A 23,795-nucleotide genomic window follows, 5' to 3' on the forward strand; every position below is an offset into this window, starting at 1 on the left:
TGTTTGATATATTTGTATTAATTATATCAACTATTTGTTTTATAAAAAATAAAAAAAATTTAAATATGCTAATTTTACAGCTCTGTGATGGAATGAGTATGCCCCAAACCAGACTGTGGAGTGTCCTCAGGCTAGTTCTTCAGTTTCTACCTCACATTCCAGGACAAAGACCCCCTGATGACCAGTTAATGGAGGCAATAAAAATAATGACCATAATATACCAGACACATCCAGTCAATTTTAAATTTATTTTTTGGCCCTGGCTCAGCACGTTTGATTCCTGGTCAAGGGTGTGTACCTGGGTTGCAGGTTCTGAAGTTCCAACCCATTTTTATCTGGCTGGTACTTTCTTCTTGTATTCTAGCCACATGATTTATGTGTTTACAGCTGAAATAAGGAGTCGGCTCAGGGATGGCTTTTCAGGCCAAACACTGTTCTGTAGTAGTGCATCTCCTGCCCAGTACCCTTTCCTGGGTTGGCTGTTGGGGGGGACATGGCTCTTTCTCCTTCTAGTTTAGATAGCTCTTTTCTTACTGAAAATTTTATCCAGGAGAAACCAAATCACACATACAAGGTACAAATGGAATAAAGCAGTTGGTTTTTAAATGCTTTATTAACTTTAACCAGTAGATAAATATAACTGAGCTAACAGTTTGGGTCTGGTCACTGGGCAAATGAGACCATTTGAGACCTCACAAGAGTGCAGTGTGGAGACTAGAACTAGTTGTATCCTCTCTTCACAGACTAGTCACCACAAGCAGCAGAGGACAATCTAAGAACTTTCACTGCTGCTCTGCGCACCGTAAGAGGGGAGATGAAATTCCAGGGCATCTGCTGTCACACAATACCCAGGAAGCTGCAGGTAGGATGGCAGCACATAAATTTTCAACCTGGGACAGCAGTATGCAGCATGGTGCTATAGTGCTGCACAACCCAGGCAGTTGCAGTCTACAGTTCACATTTTTACTTAGGAGGAAAATCCACACATTTAAGAAACTCTTACCCTATGTTGATCCTCAGCCCAGATATCTGTAGTCTCATCATAAAAATTGATATTAGGTGGTTGTTTAGTTAGCTACTCTGTTACTTAAAATCTTATAACCCACTTTAATTACTTAAAGATGAGAGTTACACTTGTATATGTAGTTATGGCGTAACTGGAAGGTAGTTAACTTGTTTTGCTTTTAAGAACAAAGAACAAACAGTATATAGATTTAAATGATAGTGTGTCAACAGGCATAAATGTAGAGAAGCTAACAGCTATTTTAGTTTGTTAACATACATTTCACGGCCACTATAATGTGTCTGGCACTAATTCCAAACATATCCAGCAGTTCATTTGACTTTCCACTCCGAGGCACTCCTTGCACTGTCAGCCCATGGACCAAGATGTCAGGCTCCATGGAAACAGATGCACAGACAGCCTCCCGGATGCCACCTAGGGAAGCAAAGGATGTTAGGCTCTGTTCTGGAAGCGGCTAGTCAGCCTTAACGCCCCATGACATACAGGCCTTTGAATTTGCTGGTTCCCGGGGAGAAAGATTTTTCACTAGTATTGACTCATAAAAGCAGTCATTCCCTGACTGGCCAGAAGAGTTCTTCTACATTGCAGGTTTCCCAATTGCTCCCAGCCCCACCTACAGTAGGGGCTCTCACTCAGGGCTCCATGGATACAGGGGATTGTGGAGCTCAGATACTCAAAACTGTCAGGAACCCAAAAACGATTAAAACCAACAAATGAACTGTAAAGAAAAGAACTGGCAGGCCTGAGGCGACCAGTTTTGGAAGGGCTGCTTCTAAGGTTGGCCCTCAGGTGGTACCTGGGCAGTGAGCAGTAGTCCCTGTGCCTGGACTATTTGCACAATAGGGTGGTTTAGTCAGAGCACCTGCTTTCCCCTGGGAGTTGGGAAATTTGGAACATGCCTAGCACAGGGGGCTCATACGACCAACCCCCAATAAAAACAGGGCGCTGGGTCTCAAGTGGGTTCCCTGGGTCTGCAATGATGCATTTTTCACTGCTGAAGAGAGTACTTGGCAGGCCACTCATGGAAGGGAGGGAGTTTAAAGCATGGGGTTCTGAGCTGTGCCCTTTTCCTGTAATAAACCTCAGCTGTGAGGGTACTGGGACTGCTTCCAGAGACTCTCTGTGGATCAAGGGTGTGCTCTTAGGGCCCTTGACACGAGAACACATGAAGCTCCTAACTCCTCATTCCCTTATCTGCCCCACTTAAACTTCCCAGGCCAAACATTGCGCCCAGCCCCCTTTCCCTGACACATACTTTTTCTGCATTTGTAGTGTTCTCTGCCTTCAAGGCACTATTACCATTTTGGGGGTGGGCAAACTATTAATCATTCAAAACTCAAGAGCAACTGTGAAGCTCTTCATGAACCCTCCCTGCCCACAATGCTGAGTTAGACACTCATTTGTGCTGTCACTGAGCCACCCAGGGACCAGGCACTGTGCACTGTGCAGGGAACACACAAATGAGTATGGGCACAGCCCCACCCTTAAGGAGCCAGTGTAGGTGGGCAAGAGACTCCTAAGCTGATAGACTTGCAAAGAGCAGTGACAAAGGTTGCTGGGTAAGTGGTTGGCTGGAGGTGATGCCCAGGAGCACGGGGCGCCTCCAGTCAAGGAAAACAAAAACACCCTGCCAAAGCATACTTTAAAAAGACATACCTTCTGGGTGGTGATCCTCTACCGTGATAATTCGACCACCTGTGCATTTTGCATTGGCGATAATGGTGTCAGCATCCAGGGGTTTAATGGTAAACAGGTCAATGACACGGATAGAAATATCTGGAGAACAGCAATAACCAGCTTGGTATATGAAGCAGACTTAGAACAAAAAGACCAATGGGGTACCTGAGGCAGCCCAAGTCCTACCTCTCCCCAGCTGGAATGTTAACATTTAGCAACAACAAACTCACCTTGTTTGGAAAGATCATCAGCAGCTGCTAAGATTTCATGCAGAGTAACTCCAGCTCCAATAACTGTGACCTTGTCATTGACACTCTGGCGAATGACCTGGTATTGTACCGGCAAAACAAAAGTGCTTGGTTACTATGCTCAGAGTGCTTCTCAAAGTGGAAGACACTCTGCTACACCACTCTTCCCAGATTCTACCAATTTTATTCCTTAATAATTCACTATAAAAATGGGCTGAATAAACACACCGAAAAATGACATTCTCTTTTTGATAACCCCCACTTCATATTTGTTTTACAAATTCATCTACCTTTCCTCATGATTTTTCAGTGCCGAATTACTAAGTTCTTACACAATACGTATACAAAATGACCCTTTAACAAAAAAGGTGGATATGAAACTGAGATCTGAAAGGCAGAGGGCTGGAAGTGAGTTACAACTCATGTACAGCCAGAGCATGGACTCATACCCACTGAGGGGTCTGGAAAGGCACCATCTCTGGACTGCTTGGACATCTTGCTGGGGTGAGCACATAGACTGAACTCCACTGATGAACCTGTTAACGGACTGTTTTGGAGCATTTGGTACATGCTCTGTGCCATGTACCTTGCAGACCCCGAGTGCTCTGTAAGGTCTGTGCATTAGTGGGCCCATTCTGCAGCCAAAGAAAGTGAATCTCAGAGCAGGAGAAACTTCCCCAGGGCTGAGACTAGCAACCAGGCCCATGTATTGTCAAACCCATGCTCTCAACCACTCTCTCTGCTGCAAGCAAAAAACAGGGGTCCTTGGCCTTGCTCACAGAGTTTGGTTTCCTTCAAAGCTCCCCAACCAAAGGCATCTGGAATTAGTCTTCATTTCAGCCATCTGTATAGGTTTCCCTCTAACTTTAGAACCATTTCTGACAGTACAGATATTCAGGGCTTCTAAGCCACCCCATTCTCTGTGATAATGCCCTAGCTTTTTCACACACACACACACACACACACACATCTATGTCTTTTGAAAAACCCAGCCTTTGAGTTATCTATGCCATGCATGTTATCATACACATTTTAACTTACATTCTTTACCATTAGGATATTTATTTTGTCAGGGCAATGCAAATATTAGGAGGGAAAAAGGAGAGATATGAGAAAGCTCTGCAGACCTTTGATTATCATTGAGAACCCTCTCATGCCCCACAGGCAAACATATGGCCTTGAGTTCAAATGTGGGAGTATAGAGAACAAAACCTGTAGTTAACACTGAAAGTGAATAATGTAGTTTTTCCCATTCAGTGTTGGCCAGCTACCTAGTTGCATAGACTGTTCTGAATATACCGTTTATTACAGCACTAAAGCCACTCAGTGCTCAGACATAGTCATTCTGAGCACTACCAACTATGAATTCTGGAGCAGCCTAGCCATTAGTAATCAAGTAGGATGTCACCTGTTGCTCCTTCAAGAGTGGCTGTTGGTTTTTCACATATTTAAGAAGAATATTAATGACTTTATAAAAGGCTTATAAGAGTAGGGCATAAAACCTTCCAATGAAGTATGATCTCTTGCTGCTCACTATGAATCCTGAGAAAACTGCTCACCTTTTCTGAACCTCATCTACAAGACAGGGCTGCTAACAATCCATGCTTCTAGGGCTTTTGTGAGAAAGCCAGAGATAGAAAGTGCCCAGGATGCTAGCCTTTATCAGCAGGTCTGCAGGTAAGGCCACATCCAATGTGCAAAAACCATTTCAGGGCCCCATAATGGCCAGCAGCAAGATGGTTCCTATTCCCTTTTGTTCCTGACCTTGAATATGCAAAACCAGAACCTCAAAGATCTGTTATTCCTTTGAAATAATGGGTTCTATTATTTTGTTTAGCTTGAGGCTGTAATAAGTTATAGCCAAGCAACTCAAGTGCCTTCAGGTTGTATTGCTTTATCTTTAAAAATCCAACAAAGAGAGACTCCATTTGGAAAGGAGAGAAGTTCAGTTCTGGCTGATGTTGGTAGAATGTTCCTTCTGGAGGAAAAGCAGGCAAAGGTCACAACTGATTTTTTAAAAACTAGAACAAAGAAAGGATGAAGCCTTGCCCAGCGGTGCTGCTCAGTGACTTGAGCACTGGTCGTCCCATGGACTGAGATGTCCCGGTTGATTCCCAGTTAGCACACATACTGGAGTTGTGGGCCTGATCCCCAGTAGGGGGTGTGCAGGAGACAGCTGATCAATGTCTCTCTCTCTCCGGTCCTCTCTCTCTCTCTAAAAAAATCAATAAAAAAAAACATATTAAACAAAGGATGAAGCCTAGACTGTGGGGATTACCTAGTGCTAGCTTTAGAATAGTTCCCTGCATGTGAAATGACACTAGAGGACACTGGAGAACTTAAGGTCTTACCTTCGCCTGTCCAATCTCAAAAATTTCTTGTGGGGTGTAAATAACATCAGTTTCAGGTCGACTGGTCCGAATGTAGCATATTCCCTAGGGTATAAACAAAAACCAGAAAGTCAAACTCAATTTCCAACTAATAAACCTAAAAAAAAAAAAAGGTGGGGAGGGAGAACTGGGACTGAACAGTTTCTTTTATTATAACAAAGCACACATTTTGGAGCAAGAGATAAGCACCTACAACCACTGGCAAAAAGGTCAGGTATCATCTGGTCAGGTTATTACTGAGCCAGGCAAAAGTTTATATAGGACCCTGGTGGATACCCTCAGTGACAAGCTCTCCATGCTTTCACATTCACTGATTTAAGTAAGCTTTCTCAAATACATACCGACCTGTTCTGTCACCACAGAACGTAAATTCTGGGCAGGAGCACTGGCTCGTGTTGAGTAGAAAGGTCAAAACACAATGTTAAACAGTTAATTTTTCCCACAATAGCCTGTAATGCTTCAATCTTAGAAATACCGTAACACAGGATTATAAAGTGACTCAATATTTTCCCAGTGAGAAGATGTACAATACATTTTTATCAACTTGAACACATAAACAGAAGTATAAATACTCAAATGTCTGAAGTATTTTTTTTTTTGGTACATGCCCCTAGTGGGAACTGAACCCAGGACTCTCTGGTCCACAGGCTGACACTCCAACCGCTGAGCCAAACCGGCCAGGGCTCAAATGTCTAAAGTTTTAAATTTACATACATATTTAAATCATACATTATAAACTAATATATTAATTTAGGAACATAGCTTTTGTTAATTCATTCCAATGTTATAAATCAATTCTATTCAGTGTTTTTATTGAGGTAAAATTTACCTCAGTGGAGTGCTCCACAAATTCTGACAAAGGTATACGTACACCACATAACCATCACCTGAATCCAGATTGCATTTATTTGCCCAGAAAGTTCCCTTGTGTCTCTCTCCTGTCACTCTCCCTCCCAAGCAGCAATCTCTGTTCTGATTTCTGTCACCACAGCTTTGTTTTGCCTCTTTAGAACTTCCTAGAAATGGAATCCTCCAGCACATATGTGATCATTCTGTGTATGCACAGGCATATAACAATTAACAGGATATAGTAAGTAAAAAAGCAAGTATAGAACAATAAGTACAGTGTAAGCCCACTTAGGTTTGAAAATAAAAAGGTCCAAGAACCATGTCTCTAACATGCTGCAAGTGCTTAGAATGGAATTTCCACAATCTACCCCAACTGTGCAGAGAGTCACCTATACAGGAGCATGGGTGGGTGGTGAGGAGAGTCTGGTGATAGTTGAGATGATTGAAAAGGTGAAGACTACATCCCCTAGATGCCCCTACAGCTGAATTCTGGGCAGAAATTAGGTTATGTTCATCTGATACCCTTGCATGAGACTTCAGGAGGGGCAAGCGGGGCAGAAGTCATACTCTTGCCCTTTTGCACCTGTTTCTGAGGGCAGAGACAGGATGGGGACCCTCGGGTATTTGTCTGCAGTGAAGTCCCATGGGCCACTCTGCAGCTTTCTGGATGTCACAAAATGGTGGCACAGGGTGTGTCTAAGGCCAGCACTTTATAGCTCACTGCTGGAGCCCACTCCTTTGGCTCTGCCAAAAGCTCCCTGCCTCAGACCCCTGCCCAATCTGGGCCATCAGGTGGTGTTCGGCATCTCTCTGCACCGTTTGTCTTTGAACGTGTTCATGTTTTATGTGCTTAATCACCTTTATTGGGTAATTTCCTTTTCCCTTTATTGATTTTAGAGAGAAAGGAAGGGAGAGGGAGAGAGAAATAGAAACATCGATGAGAGAGAACATCGATTGGCCACCTCCTGCATACCCCCCACTGGGGATCAGGCCCACAACCTGGGCATGTGTCCTGACCAGGAATCGAACTGGCGACCTCTTAGTGCATGGGTCGATGCTCAACCACTTAGCCACACTGGCTGGACGGGTAATGGTTCTATTTTTAAAAGGAATCCTACAACCAAATTTTCTATAATGAATATGTATTACCTTTATGCTGACAAAAGAAAAAGGAAAAAATCCAACCGTTAGTACCAAACCAGTAGCAGAGCTCAGAAGCATTTCCTGTTTGAACCAGTGTTCCCTAAAAATACCTTGGTATTGGCCGCCAGGAACACAGCATGCTCTGTAGAGACTGCATCACTTGGATAAAAAATGGTGCAGTTGGGAATTGCTCGGAACATGGCCAAATCCTCCAGGGCCATTTGGGAGGGGCCATCTTCACCTGAAAAAAAACAAAAACACAGCCCAACAAAAACATGAGCAAGATCAAGAAGCTAGGACCCTCTCCTCTGCTAGATAAACACAGCTCTGCCCTGGCTGGTTTGGCTCAGTGGTTGGAGCGTTGGCCTGTAGACCAGAGAGTCCTGGGTTCGGTTCCTGCTAGGGGCATGTACCAAAAAATAATATAAATAAAATAGATAAACACAGCTCTTATGGACACTGAGGAGGGGGTGGGGGAGAGCACAACTGTAGCAGAGCCCTACAAAACTGTCCAATTCTTATGTCAGTATAATGCCTTATAATGAGCTGTCACACATCTACTTCCCTCGAGACATTATTGTGACACCTCAGGTTTAGCTAACTGACCTTCCAGATATTCAAACCAGTGGTCTTTTCTTGCCCCTGACCCCTGCCAACCTCTGGCACTTGGTCACTGGGCCCTGCTACTCCTGTCCAAGGTGACTTGACACTTCTCCTTGAGCACAGGTGCTAAGTCAGCCTCAAGTTTCTGTCTCTGTTCCCTTTTGCTTACAAGGGTCCTCTCAGGCTCTATCCTTCCTTCTCTGCTCTTCCATCTTCTCCATCAAGAGACTGTGGTTTTTAGATTGAAGTGATTTTATGCACTTCTTAAGGCCTTCAAGTGGTACCCTTGGGTGCTATTGTAGCTAAGGGGACCTTAGGGCTTGTTAGGGAACAGTGTTTCTGGCCAGAAATGCTGTGGAAAGAGAAAGCCCAATGTATAACAAAGTAGTCTACCTCTTTTAGCTAGGAAGGGGGCTGTTATTGTATACACTGCCTTGCCTGGGATAACAGACTAATCTCAGAACCCCCAGCTCTTCTGGGTTGGACCTAGAGCCATGTATCCACCTAGCTGACTTATTTTGAAACTTTCACTGTACCCAATCCCAGGCAAAGACCCCCAATCCAAATCCCTATCCAGGCCCTCTGCCCAGGTCAGCCATGAAATGCTGTGAGTCCTCCTCTCTTCTCACTCTGCTCTCTTCCCCTGGATCTGGCCCATCCAGAGACTTCTTAATCAGTCTAGTTCTTCCAGGGAGTCCCAGAGATAGCAAAACCAGCCAGGGTTGCACATGGTTTTTCTTCTTTTTTTTTTTTTTATCCTCACCTGAGGACATTTTTCCTTTTTTTTTTTTGTTCAGAGCATGAGGGAGAGAGAGGGAGAGAGAGAGAGAAACATCGAGGTGAAAGGGACACATTGAGTGGCTGCCACCCGCACGACCCAACCAGGGCCGGGGACAAACTGCAACCGAGGCACGTGCCCCCAGTGGAAACTGAACCTGAGTCTCTCTGGACCACAGGCCGACGCTCTAATGCTGAGCCAAACTGGCCAGGGCTGCACATGGTATTTCAACCCCCTTCCTGGCTTTCCTTTTCCCATTGTTTCCATCTAGGTTGTCCTGCCAGATTAATGCCCTGACAGTAATGTCTTCCTTAGCCTCACTCCCCTGCATCAGGATTCTCAAGACTTCCCATTCTATCCTATCAGGGTGCCCCACCCAGACAAAGCCCTGGCAGGCTGTGCTCCTCACTTCCCTGTGCCCATGACCACACTAAGAGCAGAAAGGGGTTCTGTGATGCTGGGGTGGTCTTATTCATAACCAGTATGTGCCTTGACATGTAAGAGGCACTCAGGACAGACCATTTTTTCTCAATGACTGCAAGAGTAGGCATTTTACAGTACAGTTGTCCTTCACCACTTTGTACTTCGACTTTCGCAGCTTCACTCTATCGCGGTTTTTTCAAATACTAAAAACTGCGATAGAGTGAAGTCACGAAAGTCAAAGTGCGAAGTGGCGAGGGACGACTGTTATAAATAAAGAATCTTACTTCGTGGAAATTCATTTATCGCGGTAGAGTCTGGAACTGATTAACCACAATAAAGGAGGGCCGACTGTAATATCAAAGGAGATCTACTCAAAAGTTACTCAGAATATCTAGAACTTTTAAAGCACAATGTGATTTAAAAAAAAAAAAAAAAAGTGGTTACAAATCAAATGTTATGAAACCCTACATACATTGGCAATTCAACCCTTCAGACACTAATCTTTCTCTGTAAAGTAGAAAGGATATCAAGATGATGGCATTGAGAACTCATACCAACGGATACCCCGCAGTGCGACCCAATAAGGTTGATGTTGGTTTGAGAGATGGTTCCCATCCGGATTTGATCAAATGCTCGGGTCAAAAAGGCAGCGAAGGTGCTAACAAAAGCAATGGTCCGACCACGGATGGTGCATCCCAGTGCTACGTTCACCTGTAACACCAAGAAAGCAAATCAGAACACCCCTGGACATGGCCCTCATCACCCCTAACTATCCCTTTCCCCCTTATACCCAGTGTAGAATGCATGGTTCTCAGGATAACACCCCTGCTCTGCACAACCCCCTGCCTCACCCCACCCCAGGCACATACCCAGGGAAACTCTAAGCCTGGCAAACCCAGTGTCCCCTGAACACTGCCAGAAACCAGAGGAATTGTGGTGCTGACTTGGCTCCTCAAATAAGAAGGAAAAGCCTGGGACACTCATGGCCACCCCTCCCCACCTAGTCCTCATGGGTCTCCTTCCTATTCTTCTCTTCCCAAACCCTCTGCATACCTTTCTCCCTGCTCCCTCACATGGTGCCCTCATCTCACATCTCCTGAAGAATAAGAGGCGAACAATGGAGGCTCTCCCATCTGCCCCCTGACCAGCCTGTCCACTGTGATGCTAGAAGTCATGGCAGCCCTGCACCTACCTAAGGCCCATTTGCCATGCTAAATCTCATCCTTCTCTTCCTTTCTCAAGAACATCTCAAACTATGCAATGATCCCCTCTCCTCCATATCCCTCCTGTATTCAATCAGTTTTTCCCTTTCTCTTGGGTTCTCTCACCATTGGAATATGTGCTGTTATCTTCCATCTTCACCCTCCCATCTCCACCTTGTCCTCTCCCTTCAGAGACTGCCTTTCATTTTTGTTCTCCTTCACAATATCTCACACTGACCCCACTCTCTGCCTGGCCTCCTCCTTCTAGGCTTCCAACCCTATGAGGGACCTTGAAGGTACCAAATGCAAGAGTTCCCCTGACCTCCATTTGCATTGTATTTGACCTCTCAGCAGCATTCCACAGGACAACTCCCCTCTCCCACTGGATGCTGCTGTTCCTGCCTCTGCTGGATGGTGCGCACCTTCTCCCCCAAGGATGTTGGACTGAGTCCTGGGACTCAGTGGCACCCTTTTTCATCTGCCCCCTCTACTGGCGACTGGCATGAGATTGTGGCCTGCAAAAGTCCGATATGATCTGACCCTTGGCGACTTTTCTGAACCAATTTTATTCTATATTCATAATGCTTCTTGCCACTGTCCCTTTTTCCTGCTCCCCAAACATCTCAAATTTGAACCTGCCACAGAGATAGCTGTGCCCTCTGCTGGGAACGCCATCTCCCTGATATGTGCACCGCTGACTCCTTGTCACATAAGTCTCAGCTTAAATGTCACCTCTTCTGAGGCTGTCCCTGATTGGCACTAGTTACATTCCCACTAACCACCTGTTTCACCATGGCACTGGATACTACCTGCTGGCTGCTTCTTTACTACTTTTCTTCCAATTCTAACAACACATTAGTAGGCACAGAGTATATGACTGGTGACTGAAGGGATCATCAGTGAGTTAGGGAATAAACTTTGATAGGAGGCTCAGTTCAGAAAATTATGGATTGTATTTTTTTATACTCAAAATGGAAATAGCTTAATGAAACTCACAGAAAAAATATACATATTCCTACAATTGTGATGACCTACTTTACTGAACAAGGGGCCTTAAATTCCAACAATGACAGGGCCAGGGAAGCACTGTGAGTGAATGAGCAGGTGGGAGGGAGGGACACGGCCCATCTAAATGGCTCCAACTGACTGGTGGGAGGCAGGAATGCCATCCCAGTGTTGTCAGATTTTCCCATTCTTCAAGAGAATCCAGAAGTCCAGATTCTATATAAAATCTGATATTTAAAAGCTGGCAACTAATTAAAAATGTGTAAATATTACTTGTTCCAAATCAAGTATCTCTGGTGGTCATGTGAGACCTGCTCGCTCAGTTTTCTGGCCAGTGCTGTTTTTGACCTCTACAATGTGAATACAGATATGCATTGTCCTCTGTCTGTTCTGGCACACAGCTTTAGAGGTCAAGGCATTTACTGGCATTAACTACTTTCTTTCTTTAGGGTGTGGGGGATATGCACACCTAAAAGAGACTCCCTGTATTAAGTTAGTATCTCTCCAGGGAGAGATGAAGCACAGATAAGCAGACAGCTTTACCCAAGACCATAGCTCTACTGGCATTCTTGAGGCTGCAATTAGCACAGCACTTGAGTATCTAGGATATGTTAGGTCCTGCACTACAGTGAAGAGAGAGAAATCACAATCTCTAGTAGCTCTCTCAACCTACTGGCCTCTGGGTGGTTGTAGGATTGCTTGATTGTAAGCAGGGCAGAAAGAGCTACTGGGAGCTCAGAATGCTTTGGGCTTGGAGCCCTGGGGTCAGACGGTTGTGGCCTACTGGGACAGGGTGCTGGACAGTACACCATGCTCCTCCCCCAGCAGTCCTGGAAGCTATCCCTTAGACTCTGCCCAGTTTCCCTGGAGACTTTTTTTCTCCAGTGCCTTTACTTTTATAAATGGAAAGAAAAACTGTAAGGTGGGCCAGGACCTCCTGTATCCAGTGGGCTACTGTTAATCAATGAGAAGACCCAAGCACACGCACCATGTTTTGCTCGGCAATAAAACACTCAATGAAGCGCTCAGGGTGCTCCTTCTTGAATATCTCAGAGAAGGTGGAGTTCTTGGTGTCACCGTCCAGCACAATGACTCTATCATTTGCATGGCCCAGCTTAGCCAGAGCCAAACCACATGCTTTCCGAGTAGCTACCTGGAAAAGTCAAACAGTAGAGTTTCTCAGAATGCCTTTAGAAAGGTGAAATTGTGTAGAATTACAAACTGTCATCTATCCAAATAAAAAAAAGAAATTTGCGAGTCACCAATAATCTTTTCTAGGGTTGTAAAAATGGATTGCTAGCCAATCTTAAATCCAATTTGGCTCACTGGGTTATCCATTTCTCAAAATAAGTTTGTTCTTCTGAATAATTTGTATTGTTGATTAAAAAATTTAAATTTTCCTTGCCCTGGCTGGGTGGCTCAGTTGGTTGGTGCATAGTCCTATGCATCAAAAAGGTTGTAAGTTTGATTCCCAGTCAGGGCCCATATCTAGGTTGTTGTGAGTTCAATCCCTGGTAGGGGCATGTACTAGAGGCAACTGGTTGCTTTTTCTCTCTTTCCCTCTCTCCCTTCTGCTCTCTCTGAAAATAAAAAAAAAAGCTTGGATGAGGACTAAAAAAGATTTTAATTTCCCAAAATGTAAATGCCTCTATGACTTTTCAGCTATAAAACTGGTAACACTCACTGCAAAAATTAAAATGTAGAACTTTAGAATCCTGACACCAATAATAAAGAATTCCATTAAGATATGTTTGAGATTAGATTGAATTTACGAATTTAGGGGAGAACTGACATCTTTACAATATTTTTTCTATTAAAAAACAAGGTTTGGCATTTCCTCAAAATGTTAAACATAGAATTACCATGTGACCCAGAAATTCTACTCCTAGGTATATATCCAAGAGAAAACTACATCTATATAAAACTTGTATACAAATGTTCAAAGCAGCATGATTCACAATAGCCAAAAGGTAGAAACAACCCAAAGGTTCAGCAAAAGATAAATGGATAAACAAAAATGTATAGTATATCCATAAAAGAGAGAACTGTACATGCTACAACATGGATGAATCCTGAGAACATCGTACTAAGTGAAATAAGGCAGACACAAAAGTTCATATATTATATGATCCTGTTTCTATGAAATGTCTGAAATAGGCAAATCCACAGAGAGAGGAAGTAGATTAGTGGTTACGAGGGGCTAGGTAGGAATGGACAGATTGCTAATGGGTAAGGAGTTACTTTTTGGGGTGATGCAAATGTTATAATATTGAGTGTGGTGAGGGCTACACAATTCTGTCAATATGCTAAAGACCATTGAATTTTACACTGTAGTCAGTTATATCTCAATAAAACTGTTATAAAAAAACAAACAAGGTTTGCCTCCTCATTTTCTTTGTCATTCATCCAAACACTCAGAAATATTTTTTTTAAATAGGCAATTCATGTAGACAGTACAAAATTCAAGTTATGAAAGGATATTGAGTGAAGATGACATCTTCCTTCCACTCTCCTATCCCCCATTCACTCAGTTCCCCTCCCCAGAGGTAAGGGGTTACTTTTTGCAGCACCTTTTTAAAAAAATTGATTTTTACAAAGACGAGAGGGATGGAGGGAGAGGAAAAGAGAGAGAGAGAGCAAGAAAGAGAAACATCAATTTTGTTGTTCCACTTATTTATGCATTTATTGGTTGTTTCTTGTAGGTGTCCTGACCGGGGATCAAACCCCCAACCTTGGAGTATGGAGACGATGCTCTAATCACCTGAGCTACCTGGCCAGGGCCCACAGCAGCCTTTCAGGAACAGTCTATGCAGAAATACTTGGTGAGTGTATCATATGTACAAAACATACAGGTTTCTTTTAAGGGCTATAGCTTTAGAGCATCTTAATATAGATTTGTATATTTAAGTTTATTTTTTTAAGTTTTTTTTTTTTATCCTCACCCGAGGATATTTTTCCATTTTTTGTACAGATAGAGTGGGAGGGAGAGAGAGGAAGGGAGAGAGAGTAAGAAACATCGACGTGAAGGGACACATCAAGTGGCTGCCACCCGCACGACCAACCAGGGCCGGGGACAAACCGCAACCGAAGTACATGCCCTTAGTGGGAACCGAACCCGGGTCTCTCCGGACCGCAGGCCGACGCTCTAACCGCTGAGCCAAACTGGCCAGGGCTATTTTTTTAAGTTTTTATTGCCATTATTAAAGGTATCACCTCTCCATTTTGTTACGATAAGATAGAACTTAATCCTTGTATACTAGTTTTGCTACAAGCTCGCTTACTGAACTTTTCTTATTTCTAACTGTTTCTGGTTGATTCTCTTTAGTGTTCCAGACATACAACTCTATCACCTGCAAATAATGATAGCTTTGCCTTCTTGTCAGGACTGAGCCTTTTATTCTGTTATTTAACTGCAGTGGCTAGCCCTTCCTGAGTGGAGCTGACTCTCTGCCAGGTTAATGAAATGTTTTTGCCATTAGGTATAAAGAGGGCTCCAGGTTTTGTGTTTTTTTTTTTACCAAGTATTCTTAGGTATAAAAACATGGAAGGAAAAGAGAAGGACTAAAATTTGCTAAAATTAAACAAATTAGTCTGATGTTAATATTTTCATGTATTAACAATTTTTGGTCACAATTTCTCAGAATTTTTCTGATTCTTTTACAAAAGCTTAGTTTGAGAATATCGCTTGTGCCTATATGATATTCTTGTTTTTCATATATTTTTTAAATTTCAAATTATTTTTAGCCAGATATTTCAGCTCTGCTTTGTACATCAAAAAGTTTTCAAGTTCCCTTCTCCCAGAGCTCTTGAGCAAAGGGGTTGGGGGTGGGAAAGCCTGCATTTAACATATGATGACTATCTCTGCTTTCCAATGAACGCTGTCCCTTTCCAATCATCTGAATTTATCAGTAACTCCAGCCTCTACAAATCCAATACTGATATGCCAATGCAATCATAAACTCAGAATTATACAGGCTTAGGGCTCCAGGTTTAAGGTATCTAGATTGAAAATAAGATTGAAGTAGTTCACCAGTCCTACTTTGTTTTACTAAGGGGTTTTTAGAAACAAAAACTGGCTGGTGTGGCTCAGTGGTTGAGCGTCGACCCATGCACCAAGAGGTCGCCGGTTTGATTCAGGACACATGCCCAGGTTGTGGGCCAAATCTCCAGTGGGGGGGATGCAGGAGGCGGCCAATTGATGTTCTCTCTCATCGATGTTTCTCTCTCCCCCCTCACTTCCTCTCTCTCTAAAATCGATAAAGGAAAAAAAAAAACAAAACTTAAATTTTATAAACTGCTTTTGTTTCCCATGCATCAAAATGAAAATTTCCCCCTCCCCAATACTGATGAATCACCACATTACTAATTTGCACATACTTCTTTTAATGTATTAATGGAGTTGAGATTGGTGACTGTTTTATTAGAATTTTTACATTGATAGTCATACATGAGGTTGGTCTGTATAGTTTTTCCTTTGGTCTAGCCTTGTCACATTAAAAAAATGTTTTTATTGATTTGAGAGAGAAACATTGATGAGAGAGAGAAACATAGATTGGTTGCCTCCTGCATGCACCCCGACCAAGGATCAAACCCACAACCTGGGCAAGTGCCCTGACCAGGAATCAAACTGGTGACCTCTTTGATGCACAGATGGCGCTCAACCAACTGAGCCACACTAGGCTAGCTCTGTCACATTTTGGCTTCATAAGTGAATTGGAATGATGCATTGGTCTTTCCCCATATTTGAGAAGGTTTGAAATAGTCTAGGACTTACTCATTCCTTGAAGGTTAAAAATAAGTCTTAACTTGGTGCGCTGAATGGCAATTTGAAGGTATTACTTTTGGACAGTTTTCTAAATTTTTCCTATGGCTGTTGATCTACTTAAGTGTTTTGTATCTTTTAAAGTCAATTATGGTATTTTATGTATTCCTAAAATAATGGTCCATTTTTTTACAGGTGTTCCTATCAATTACCATAGAGTTGTATAGTTTTATCATAATTTTTCTGAATGTTTTCTGCATCTATGGTTATCTCCTCTAAAGACTAATTTTATACATTTATGGGTTAAAAAATTTTTTTTTCTTTATTGATTTTTAAAGAGAGAGGAAGGGAGAGGGAGAGATAGAAACATTGATGAAAGAGAACATTGACTGGCCACCTCCTGTATGCCCCCCACTAGGGATTTGGCCCACAACCTGGGCATGTGCCCTGACCGGGAATCGAACTGGCAACCTCTCGGTGCATGGGTTGACACTCAACCACTAAGCCACATTGGCTGGGTTACATTTATGTTTTTGTTTTTGTTTTTTCATCCTCACGCAAGGACATTTTTTCCATTTTTTGTTCAGATAGAATGGGAGGGATAGAGAGGAAGAGAGAGAGAGAGAGAGAGAGAGAGAGAGAGAGAGAGAGAGAAACATTGATGTGAAAGGGACACATCGAGTGGTTGCCACCCTCATGACCCAACCAGGGCTGGGGACAAACTGCAACTGAGGTACGTGCCCTTAGTGGGAACCGAACCCAGGTCTCTGTGGACTGCAGGCCAACGCTCTAACAGCTGAGCAAAACCGCCAGGGCTACATTTATGTTTTTTGTCTTTAAGTAGACCTAGCTATTGTGTTGTCTACTGTATTATTAATTCAGAGAGTCAACTCTTATATTTGTGTATTAATGCAACTTGTTGTTTAATTCATTAATTTTTATGAACTGGCCTGCTTCCTTAATTTTTTCTTCTTCATAAAATATACACACTTCTTTTGAAAAATGAAAAGTTCCCATAATTCCACCTTCCAGAGAAAAACAGTTCAATCTGATCATGTTTGTAAATATACTTTTCAATGACCTTTAATAATATATGATGCCCCCTTTTAAGATTTTCTACCCCAAAATAGAATTAAACTTTATGCTGCTTTGAAACTTGAAAAACAGTAATGATAATTTGGGTGAGCTTTTTGCTGGGTCATTTCCAATTTTATAATTATAACAAATGGTACAATCAACGTTCATTCTGGCAGACATATCTGCACACTTGCACAGATATTTCTGTAGGACGAATTCCTGAGTTGCACTGCTAGTTCGAAGGGTCTGAAGTGATTAACACATGCTGTTAAAGTACCCTTTGTTAATGTGCACTTTTTCCTCATTAACTCCTTTTTTCTGATTTTTCATCTATTTTCTAATTTCTTAAGTAGTCAATTAATTTTTAACCCTATTACAAGTTTAACCCATATTACCAGGACAGGAAAACATAAGCAACACTCAGAATGTCCCCAAACAAATAAGGAAAATAAAGGTCAAAAAATATTTTCTTCCTTCCAGGCTTGCCATCCTGTTTCCTTAGGTCCTGAAGATTCCACCTATTTTGGGTCTGTTATAATATACCCAGAAGGCAGGATATAAAAATGATGATAAAAAATGAAAAGGCACGCCAGCCAGTTTGGCTCAGCAGTTAGAGTGTTGGCCCTCGGACTGAAAGGTGTTGGGTTTAATTCTGGTCAAGGGCTTGTACCTGGGTTGCAGGTTCAATCCCTGGTCAGGGTACGTGCAGGAGGCAACCAATGGATGTCTCTCTCCCTCACTCTGATGTTTCTCTTTCTCTCTTTCTCTCTCTCGCCCTCCCTCCCACTCTATCTAAAAATTAATGGAAAAATATCCTCAGGTGAGAATTAACGAACAAACAAAAAAAGGCTTTATGTTTAGGGTTTCATGACTAATTTGTTTCCTTTTTGAAAAATTGGTCTTTTTAACTGGCTTGCTTCCTTGTGTAATCCAGGAAGTTCAAAAAATCAGCCCAGCCTGGGCCCCATCATTAGAGCAGACACAGAATTGTTTTATGCACAGTAGGCTGCATAAAACCACAAACTGAATTTAGGAAGCAAGCAAAGCCACCCAACGCTGGGCACTAATAAGTAGTAAACAACTGAGAAGAAAATTCAGATGTAAGTTAAGTTTGAAATCAAAGAATGAATATCAGAGACAGTAAAAAAAGAAGGTAAACCCACCTTTATTGCTTATAACCTTTAAATGTCACACCATCTAATAATTGGTTCATCCATGGATATCAGAGTAAATAGAGTCCTGTGGATTTAGAAAAGCAGAGAACAAAGCAGTTTGCTTACCAGGTCACCGACTTTGTAATCAGGCAGAGAGGTCATCTCTATGTCCGTGATGTTGATTTCAGGACAGTCTTCAATAGGGGCTTTTGGTTCAAGCTGCCTGTTGGTCTCTATCTGGCTCTCAATTAGTTTGATAATTGCATCTGCTCTTTCTGTTGGCATTGGCTTTCCATGCCAATTTTCTGCATCCTCAACGCCTGCAACCAAAGGAATAAAAGATATTCATTCTGTAAATATTTAAAAACATCTGTTAGGTCATCTGAAAGACATCCTGATAGAAAAGATGTCAGCCAAGGACTCACAGGAGTAAAAATCTGGCACAGCCTGAGATGATATCGCACTCCCAAAGAACAGCCTGGACAAAGGCCCCAGAGGCTCTTGAGGGGGGCCACTGGTCCATGTGCTGGTGGACGGAGGGGAGAGTGAGGGAGATGAGGTTGGAGAGACAGGATCCCATGGAGGATCCCATGCATATAAGGACTTTTGAGTTTTGTCCAAAGCAATATGGGAAACTGCTGAAGGGTTGGAGCGGGGAAGGTGACTGATCAGACCTGTGTTATAGCAAGATCACCACAGTAGCCCTGTAGGGACTGGCTTGTGGAGATAGCAGTTAGGGAGAGATGGCAGGGGCCTGGGTGGGAGAGATGGAGAGAAGTGAACAGATGTGAGATACACTTTAGGGACAAAAATCAGAGTCGATGGGGGACTGGGTATACATGGAGGGGGCATATAAGGGAGAGGCAGAGGCAAGGAGGATAACCCAGGTTTCTGCCAGAAGCAAATCGGTCAGGTGGTCATTTCCTGAACTGAGGATACCAGAGTAAGACTGTTATTTTGGGGAGGCATCACAGAACAGTTTTATTCTAAAATTTTGATATTAAAACACACCAGAAATCACACCCTTTACAACTATTTTTATACTTGAGATGAACAACTTCAGGTGTCAGCTTTGAAATTTGCAAGAAGTTAAGATTTTCAAAACCTCTTCCTTCCCCAGGCCCTCAGTTACATAACTACCTTTCCTAGAGGCACCACTTTACTAGTTGCCTGTGTTTTCCCTGATGGTGTGGGCACAGGCAAGCATGCATGTGTGTGTGTATACCCTTATTTATATATCTGCTCATGCACATAGCAGAACCTTCTCACACATTCCTATGGAGATCGTTCCCTGCCAGTCCTCTAACTGATAGACTATCCCTCCTAGCCACTCTCTCATGTAGGCAGAAAACCACTGCTCACCTGCTGGGGGTCTGGGCTTCCCTTCCCACCCTAACCAGACACACCGTTTATAAAAGTTAAGGAGAGCAACAGTCTCCAGCACATATTTCAGGCACAGTCATTGTGCACTAAGTTGGTTGTCTGCCTGGCCAGCCTGAGTCTCCTGCACAGAAATAACCCCAAGTAGAAAAGAAACACTTCTTGCCCTGGCCGGTTTGGCTCAGCGGTTAGAGCGTTGGCCTGCGGTCTGGAGAGACCCGGGTTCGGTTTCCGCTAAGGGCATGTACCTTGGTTGCAGTTTGTCCCCGGCCCTGGTTGGTCGTGCGGGTGGCAGCCACTCAATGTGTCTCTTTCACGTCGATGTTTCTCTCTCTCTCTCCCTCCCACTCTATCTGTACAAAAAATGGAAAAATGTCCTCGGGTGAGGATAAAAAAAAAGAAAAAAGAAAAGAAACACTTCTTTACTTGGAGTGCCTCGGCCCTTGAAGGTCTTGGCAATTATAGCAGTGGGCTTGTTCTTCACTTGAGTTGCTTGCCAGAACACCTCGCACAGTGCCTCAACGTCACGGCCATCTACCACGTAAGTATTCCACCTGTCAAACAAGGAGGAAGCTAGGTTATAAGGTGAAATGAGGGATGGGCAGAAAGAGGAGACATAAAACAGGACAGTTACCCAAAGGCTTCGCAGCGCTTCTGATAGATGTCTATGCAGTGCTCGATGGGCAAGACGCCACTGTGGCCCAGGCGGTTCACATCGAAGATGGCCATGAGATTATCCAGATTGTAGTGAGAACCAAAGGCCAATGCCTCCCAGACGGAGCCTTCCCAAGACTCGCCATCTCCCAAGAGGCAGAACACCCGATAGCTGGGGCAAGCCAGAAGAAGTTTAGGATTCTGCTTGGGTCTCTTCAGGGCCACTCAAGCAAATATATTTCATGGAGAGAAACAAAGGAACAGACTGAGGCAGATGCTTCAGATCATCAAATTCCTAAGACTTGATGTCCACCCTGTTCAAACTCAACATCTGAGGAAATACAGCTTTAAAAGCTTGGGCCTCATGAGATGGGCTTCGCCTTTGACTAATTTTCTCATTCTAGCTGTAAAGGCTATTTCTAGGTTCTTCTGCCACTTCCCTGGGCTCAACAAACAAGAGGGGGTGAGAAGAAAGCAGCTCCCTAAACACCCAAACATTTACATATAGTTTTTTGGCAAGCTCCATTTTAAGGACTGCCGGCTTCTACTTGTGATCCTACAAATTCATTTACAATAATCATAATCAAAACATTCTACCTCAGGAACATATGTTCTGTTCTAAAATGGTAAACTCCTCTGCAGGAGAAACATGAAACATTTATATCAATGAAACAAGCCAGACCCCCCCAAAATGCTGTAATTTAAAAAAGTGATTAACGGCAGGATAGGGACTAATAGAGGCAATAATGAGAGATAAAAAATGTCAACAGACTTATGGGAAATGAAGTAGGGAAGCTGCCTGAGCAGTGGACGACGCAGAAAAAATAAACCTTTGATTATTAATATTTAGGGGTCCCCAATGCAAAGGTAAATGTGCCATCTGTTCACTCTCTAATAAAGCTCACTGAGACATGGAAAACAGAAAGATGTCTTTCCTAAGCAAGATTAGAGTCCTAAGAAATTGGTTTCAGTACTGCAGGCAGCACCTAAAGCCCAACCAGAGATGCCAGAACAGTTTCCAGAAACATTATTTCTATACTGCATGAACATTGGTAACCTAAACTTCCAAAATAATTACTGTCTTCCCAAACTAATAAGCCATAAATAAAGTCAAAGTGCCTGGGGTGGTATGGGGACAGTTAAGTGGTTTCTGGGTAAGCACCTTACCTGGCATTGTCAAAGTACTTGCCAGTATATGCCATCCCACATGCAGCCCCCAATCCTGGACCGAACCATCCGATTGCCATACCAACAAATGCCAGTCGCTGTAAGAGAAGGGACCAAATGAATCTAGGTGCACCTGCAGGACACAGGTATCAATAAGTTGAGTATTAGGCCAATTTCTGGCACTGAGTATAGGTTGCTCCTTAAAACGGCCCCCTCCCACCCTGTTGGGTGACTTCCTATTCACTACATCCACATGTACCCCAAGTCTCAGATCACAAACAGAGGGGAACCATAGGTAATCAATGCAACGTGGCAAGGATGCCTGCAGCTTTGGGAACATAGAGGGAGGCTTTTCCTCCATATGGCAGGCTAAACAGAGCCCAAGAGTAAAGCAGAAAATCTAAGCATGAACCTTGCCATTTCACAAGGCCTTTTATCTACCCATGCACAAACCAAATGTTCAATCTTTTTGGAGAATCATAAGGTTTTTTGTTCAGACATAGTGGGAGGGAGAGAGAGGAAGAGAAAGAGAAAGAGAGAGTGAGAGTGAGAGAGAGACTGACTGACATGAAAGGGACACATTGAGTGGCTGCCTCCCACATGACCCAACCAGGGCTGGGGACAAACTGCACACAAGGTATGTACCCTTAGTGGGAACCGAACCCGGGCCTCTCTGGACCACAGGCCAACGCTTTAACCACTGAGCCAAACCGGCCAGGGCGAATATGGATTCTTAAGACATGCTTTATCCTCCCATTGCCACCATCTTGGCCTGGCCACCATCATCTCTCCCCATCACTGCAGTGGCCTCCCTGCTCCTCCATAGCCGTTCTCAACATAGCTACCATGGGGAGCCTGTTAAAACCTACGCCTGCTCATTACTCTCTGCCAAGAACTGACCAAGGTCTTGCCATCTTGTGCCAAGCAGAGCCCAAGTTCTTGCACTGGCCTATCCACAATGACCCTCTTCACCTCCTATTCTTCCTCCTACCACTCTCAGTGGCCTGGCCTCCTTGCTTCCCCTGATGGGCACATGCCTGCATCAGGGTGTTAACACTTTCAACTCCCTCTTCCCCAAGTGCTCAGTACTCATGCCTAAAGAGGTGAACAGCTCACTCCCTCACCTCTTCCAAAATTCTGCTCAAATGTCAGCATCAAGGCCTTCTTGGACCATCTCTTTCAACTAGTAACCCCAAGCCCTGGCCAGTTTGGCTCAGCGGTTAGAGCATCAGCCTGTGGTCCCAAGAGACCCGGGTTCGGTTCCCGCTAAGGGCGCGTACCTCGGTTGCAGTTTGTCCCTGGCCCTGGTTGGTCGTGTGGGTGGTAGCCACTCGATGTGTCCCTTTCACGTTGATGTTTCTCTCTCTCTCTGTTCCTCTCTCTCCCTTCCACTCTACCTGAACAAAAAATGGAACAATGTCCTCGGGTGAGGATAAAAAACAAATCAACTAGTAACCCCTACCCCTCCACTTCCCTTGGATCCAGGATGCTCAGCCCCATCTGACATGCTAGCTCTCTATTTACAGGTTTGTTTCTTGTCTGCTCCCTTCTCCAGTCAAATGTGAGCTCTAACCAAGCAGAAGTTCGTGTGTGTTGTCACTACCATGGATGGATATTTGCTATTCTCAGATCCCTCTCCCTTCCTGTTCCACCCTACTCCTCTGCTCCTCCCAGGGCTCCTGACCTTCCCTAGCTTTCTCCATGTGCTCTGTGACCCCAGAGATGCCCCTCCACTTTTCATCTCTATCCCCACAGAACTGTCCCAACTGAAATCTCTCCTGATGTCGCCTCTAGCTCCATCCTTTTCCCCATGGCTCCTACATCTTACTCCTATAACAAGCTCTGGCTACCAGTTGCCTTGCATGCCCTTGGACCCAGCCTGGGCTCTGCAGTCAGACCAACTCTGCTTCTCCCTGGCTTTAAAAAGGGGGCAAGTGAAACCACCTCCTCAAGCTGTACTTTGTAGATACGGTGGAGATGAGAGCCCTCCTCAAGCGGCAGGAGGCTGTAGGATTGACTGAGAAGACTGGTGGGGCACTAACAATGCTGGCATGGTGGAAGTGCCCCCACATGGGTTCCCTTCTCTTTTCCATGAACTCTTATACTGTGGAGGGAGACACTCACAAGTGAGTGGAGCTAAGAGCTAGAATAAAGATGTGTACAAGGTGCTATAGACATCCAGAAAAGAAAGGCTTCTCTTCCATGTTCTCATCTTTGTTCCAGCATATAGTATATATCAAGAACAGTTTACAGAAAGGC

At 43.8% G+C, this 23,795-nt stretch overlaps 1 protein-coding gene across 2 annotated transcripts in view; it reads right to left on the reverse strand.

The window, feature by feature from the left end:
* Nucleotides 1-1,265: 1,265 nt before the first annotated feature.
* Nucleotides 1,266-23,795, reverse strand: part of TKTL1 (transketolase like 1) — a 30,355-nt gene continuing 7,825 nt past the window's right edge. For both annotated transcript variants that reach the window (XM_036271317.1, XM_036271318.1), the window contains exons 3-13: nt 21,537-21,634; nt 20,350-20,541; nt 20,142-20,269; nt 18,462-18,655; nt 12,331-12,495; nt 9,690-9,846; nt 7,442-7,572; nt 5,301-5,384; nt 2,932-3,028; nt 2,681-2,800; nt 1,266-1,438 (exon numbers count right to left, since the gene is read on the reverse strand). In XM_036271317.1, coding sequence (XP_036127210.1) covers nt 1,266-1,438; nt 2,681-2,800; nt 2,932-3,028; nt 5,301-5,384; nt 7,442-7,572; nt 9,690-9,846; nt 12,331-12,495; nt 18,462-18,655; nt 20,142-20,269; nt 20,350-20,541; nt 21,537-21,634 — 1,539 coding nt within the window. The remainder of the gene's footprint in view (nt 1,439-2,680; nt 2,801-2,931; nt 3,029-5,300; nt 5,385-7,441; nt 7,573-9,689; nt 9,847-12,330; nt 12,496-18,461; nt 18,656-20,141; nt 20,270-20,349; nt 20,542-21,536; nt 21,635-23,795) is intronic.

This window comes from Molossus molossus, unplaced genomic scaffold (assembly GCF_014108415.1).
Source record: "Molossus molossus isolate mMolMol1 unplaced genomic scaffold, mMolMol1.p scaffold_m16_p_2, whole genome shotgun sequence".
NCBI classification, from domain to species: domain Eukaryota; kingdom Metazoa; phylum Chordata; class Mammalia; order Chiroptera; family Molossidae; genus Molossus; species Molossus molossus.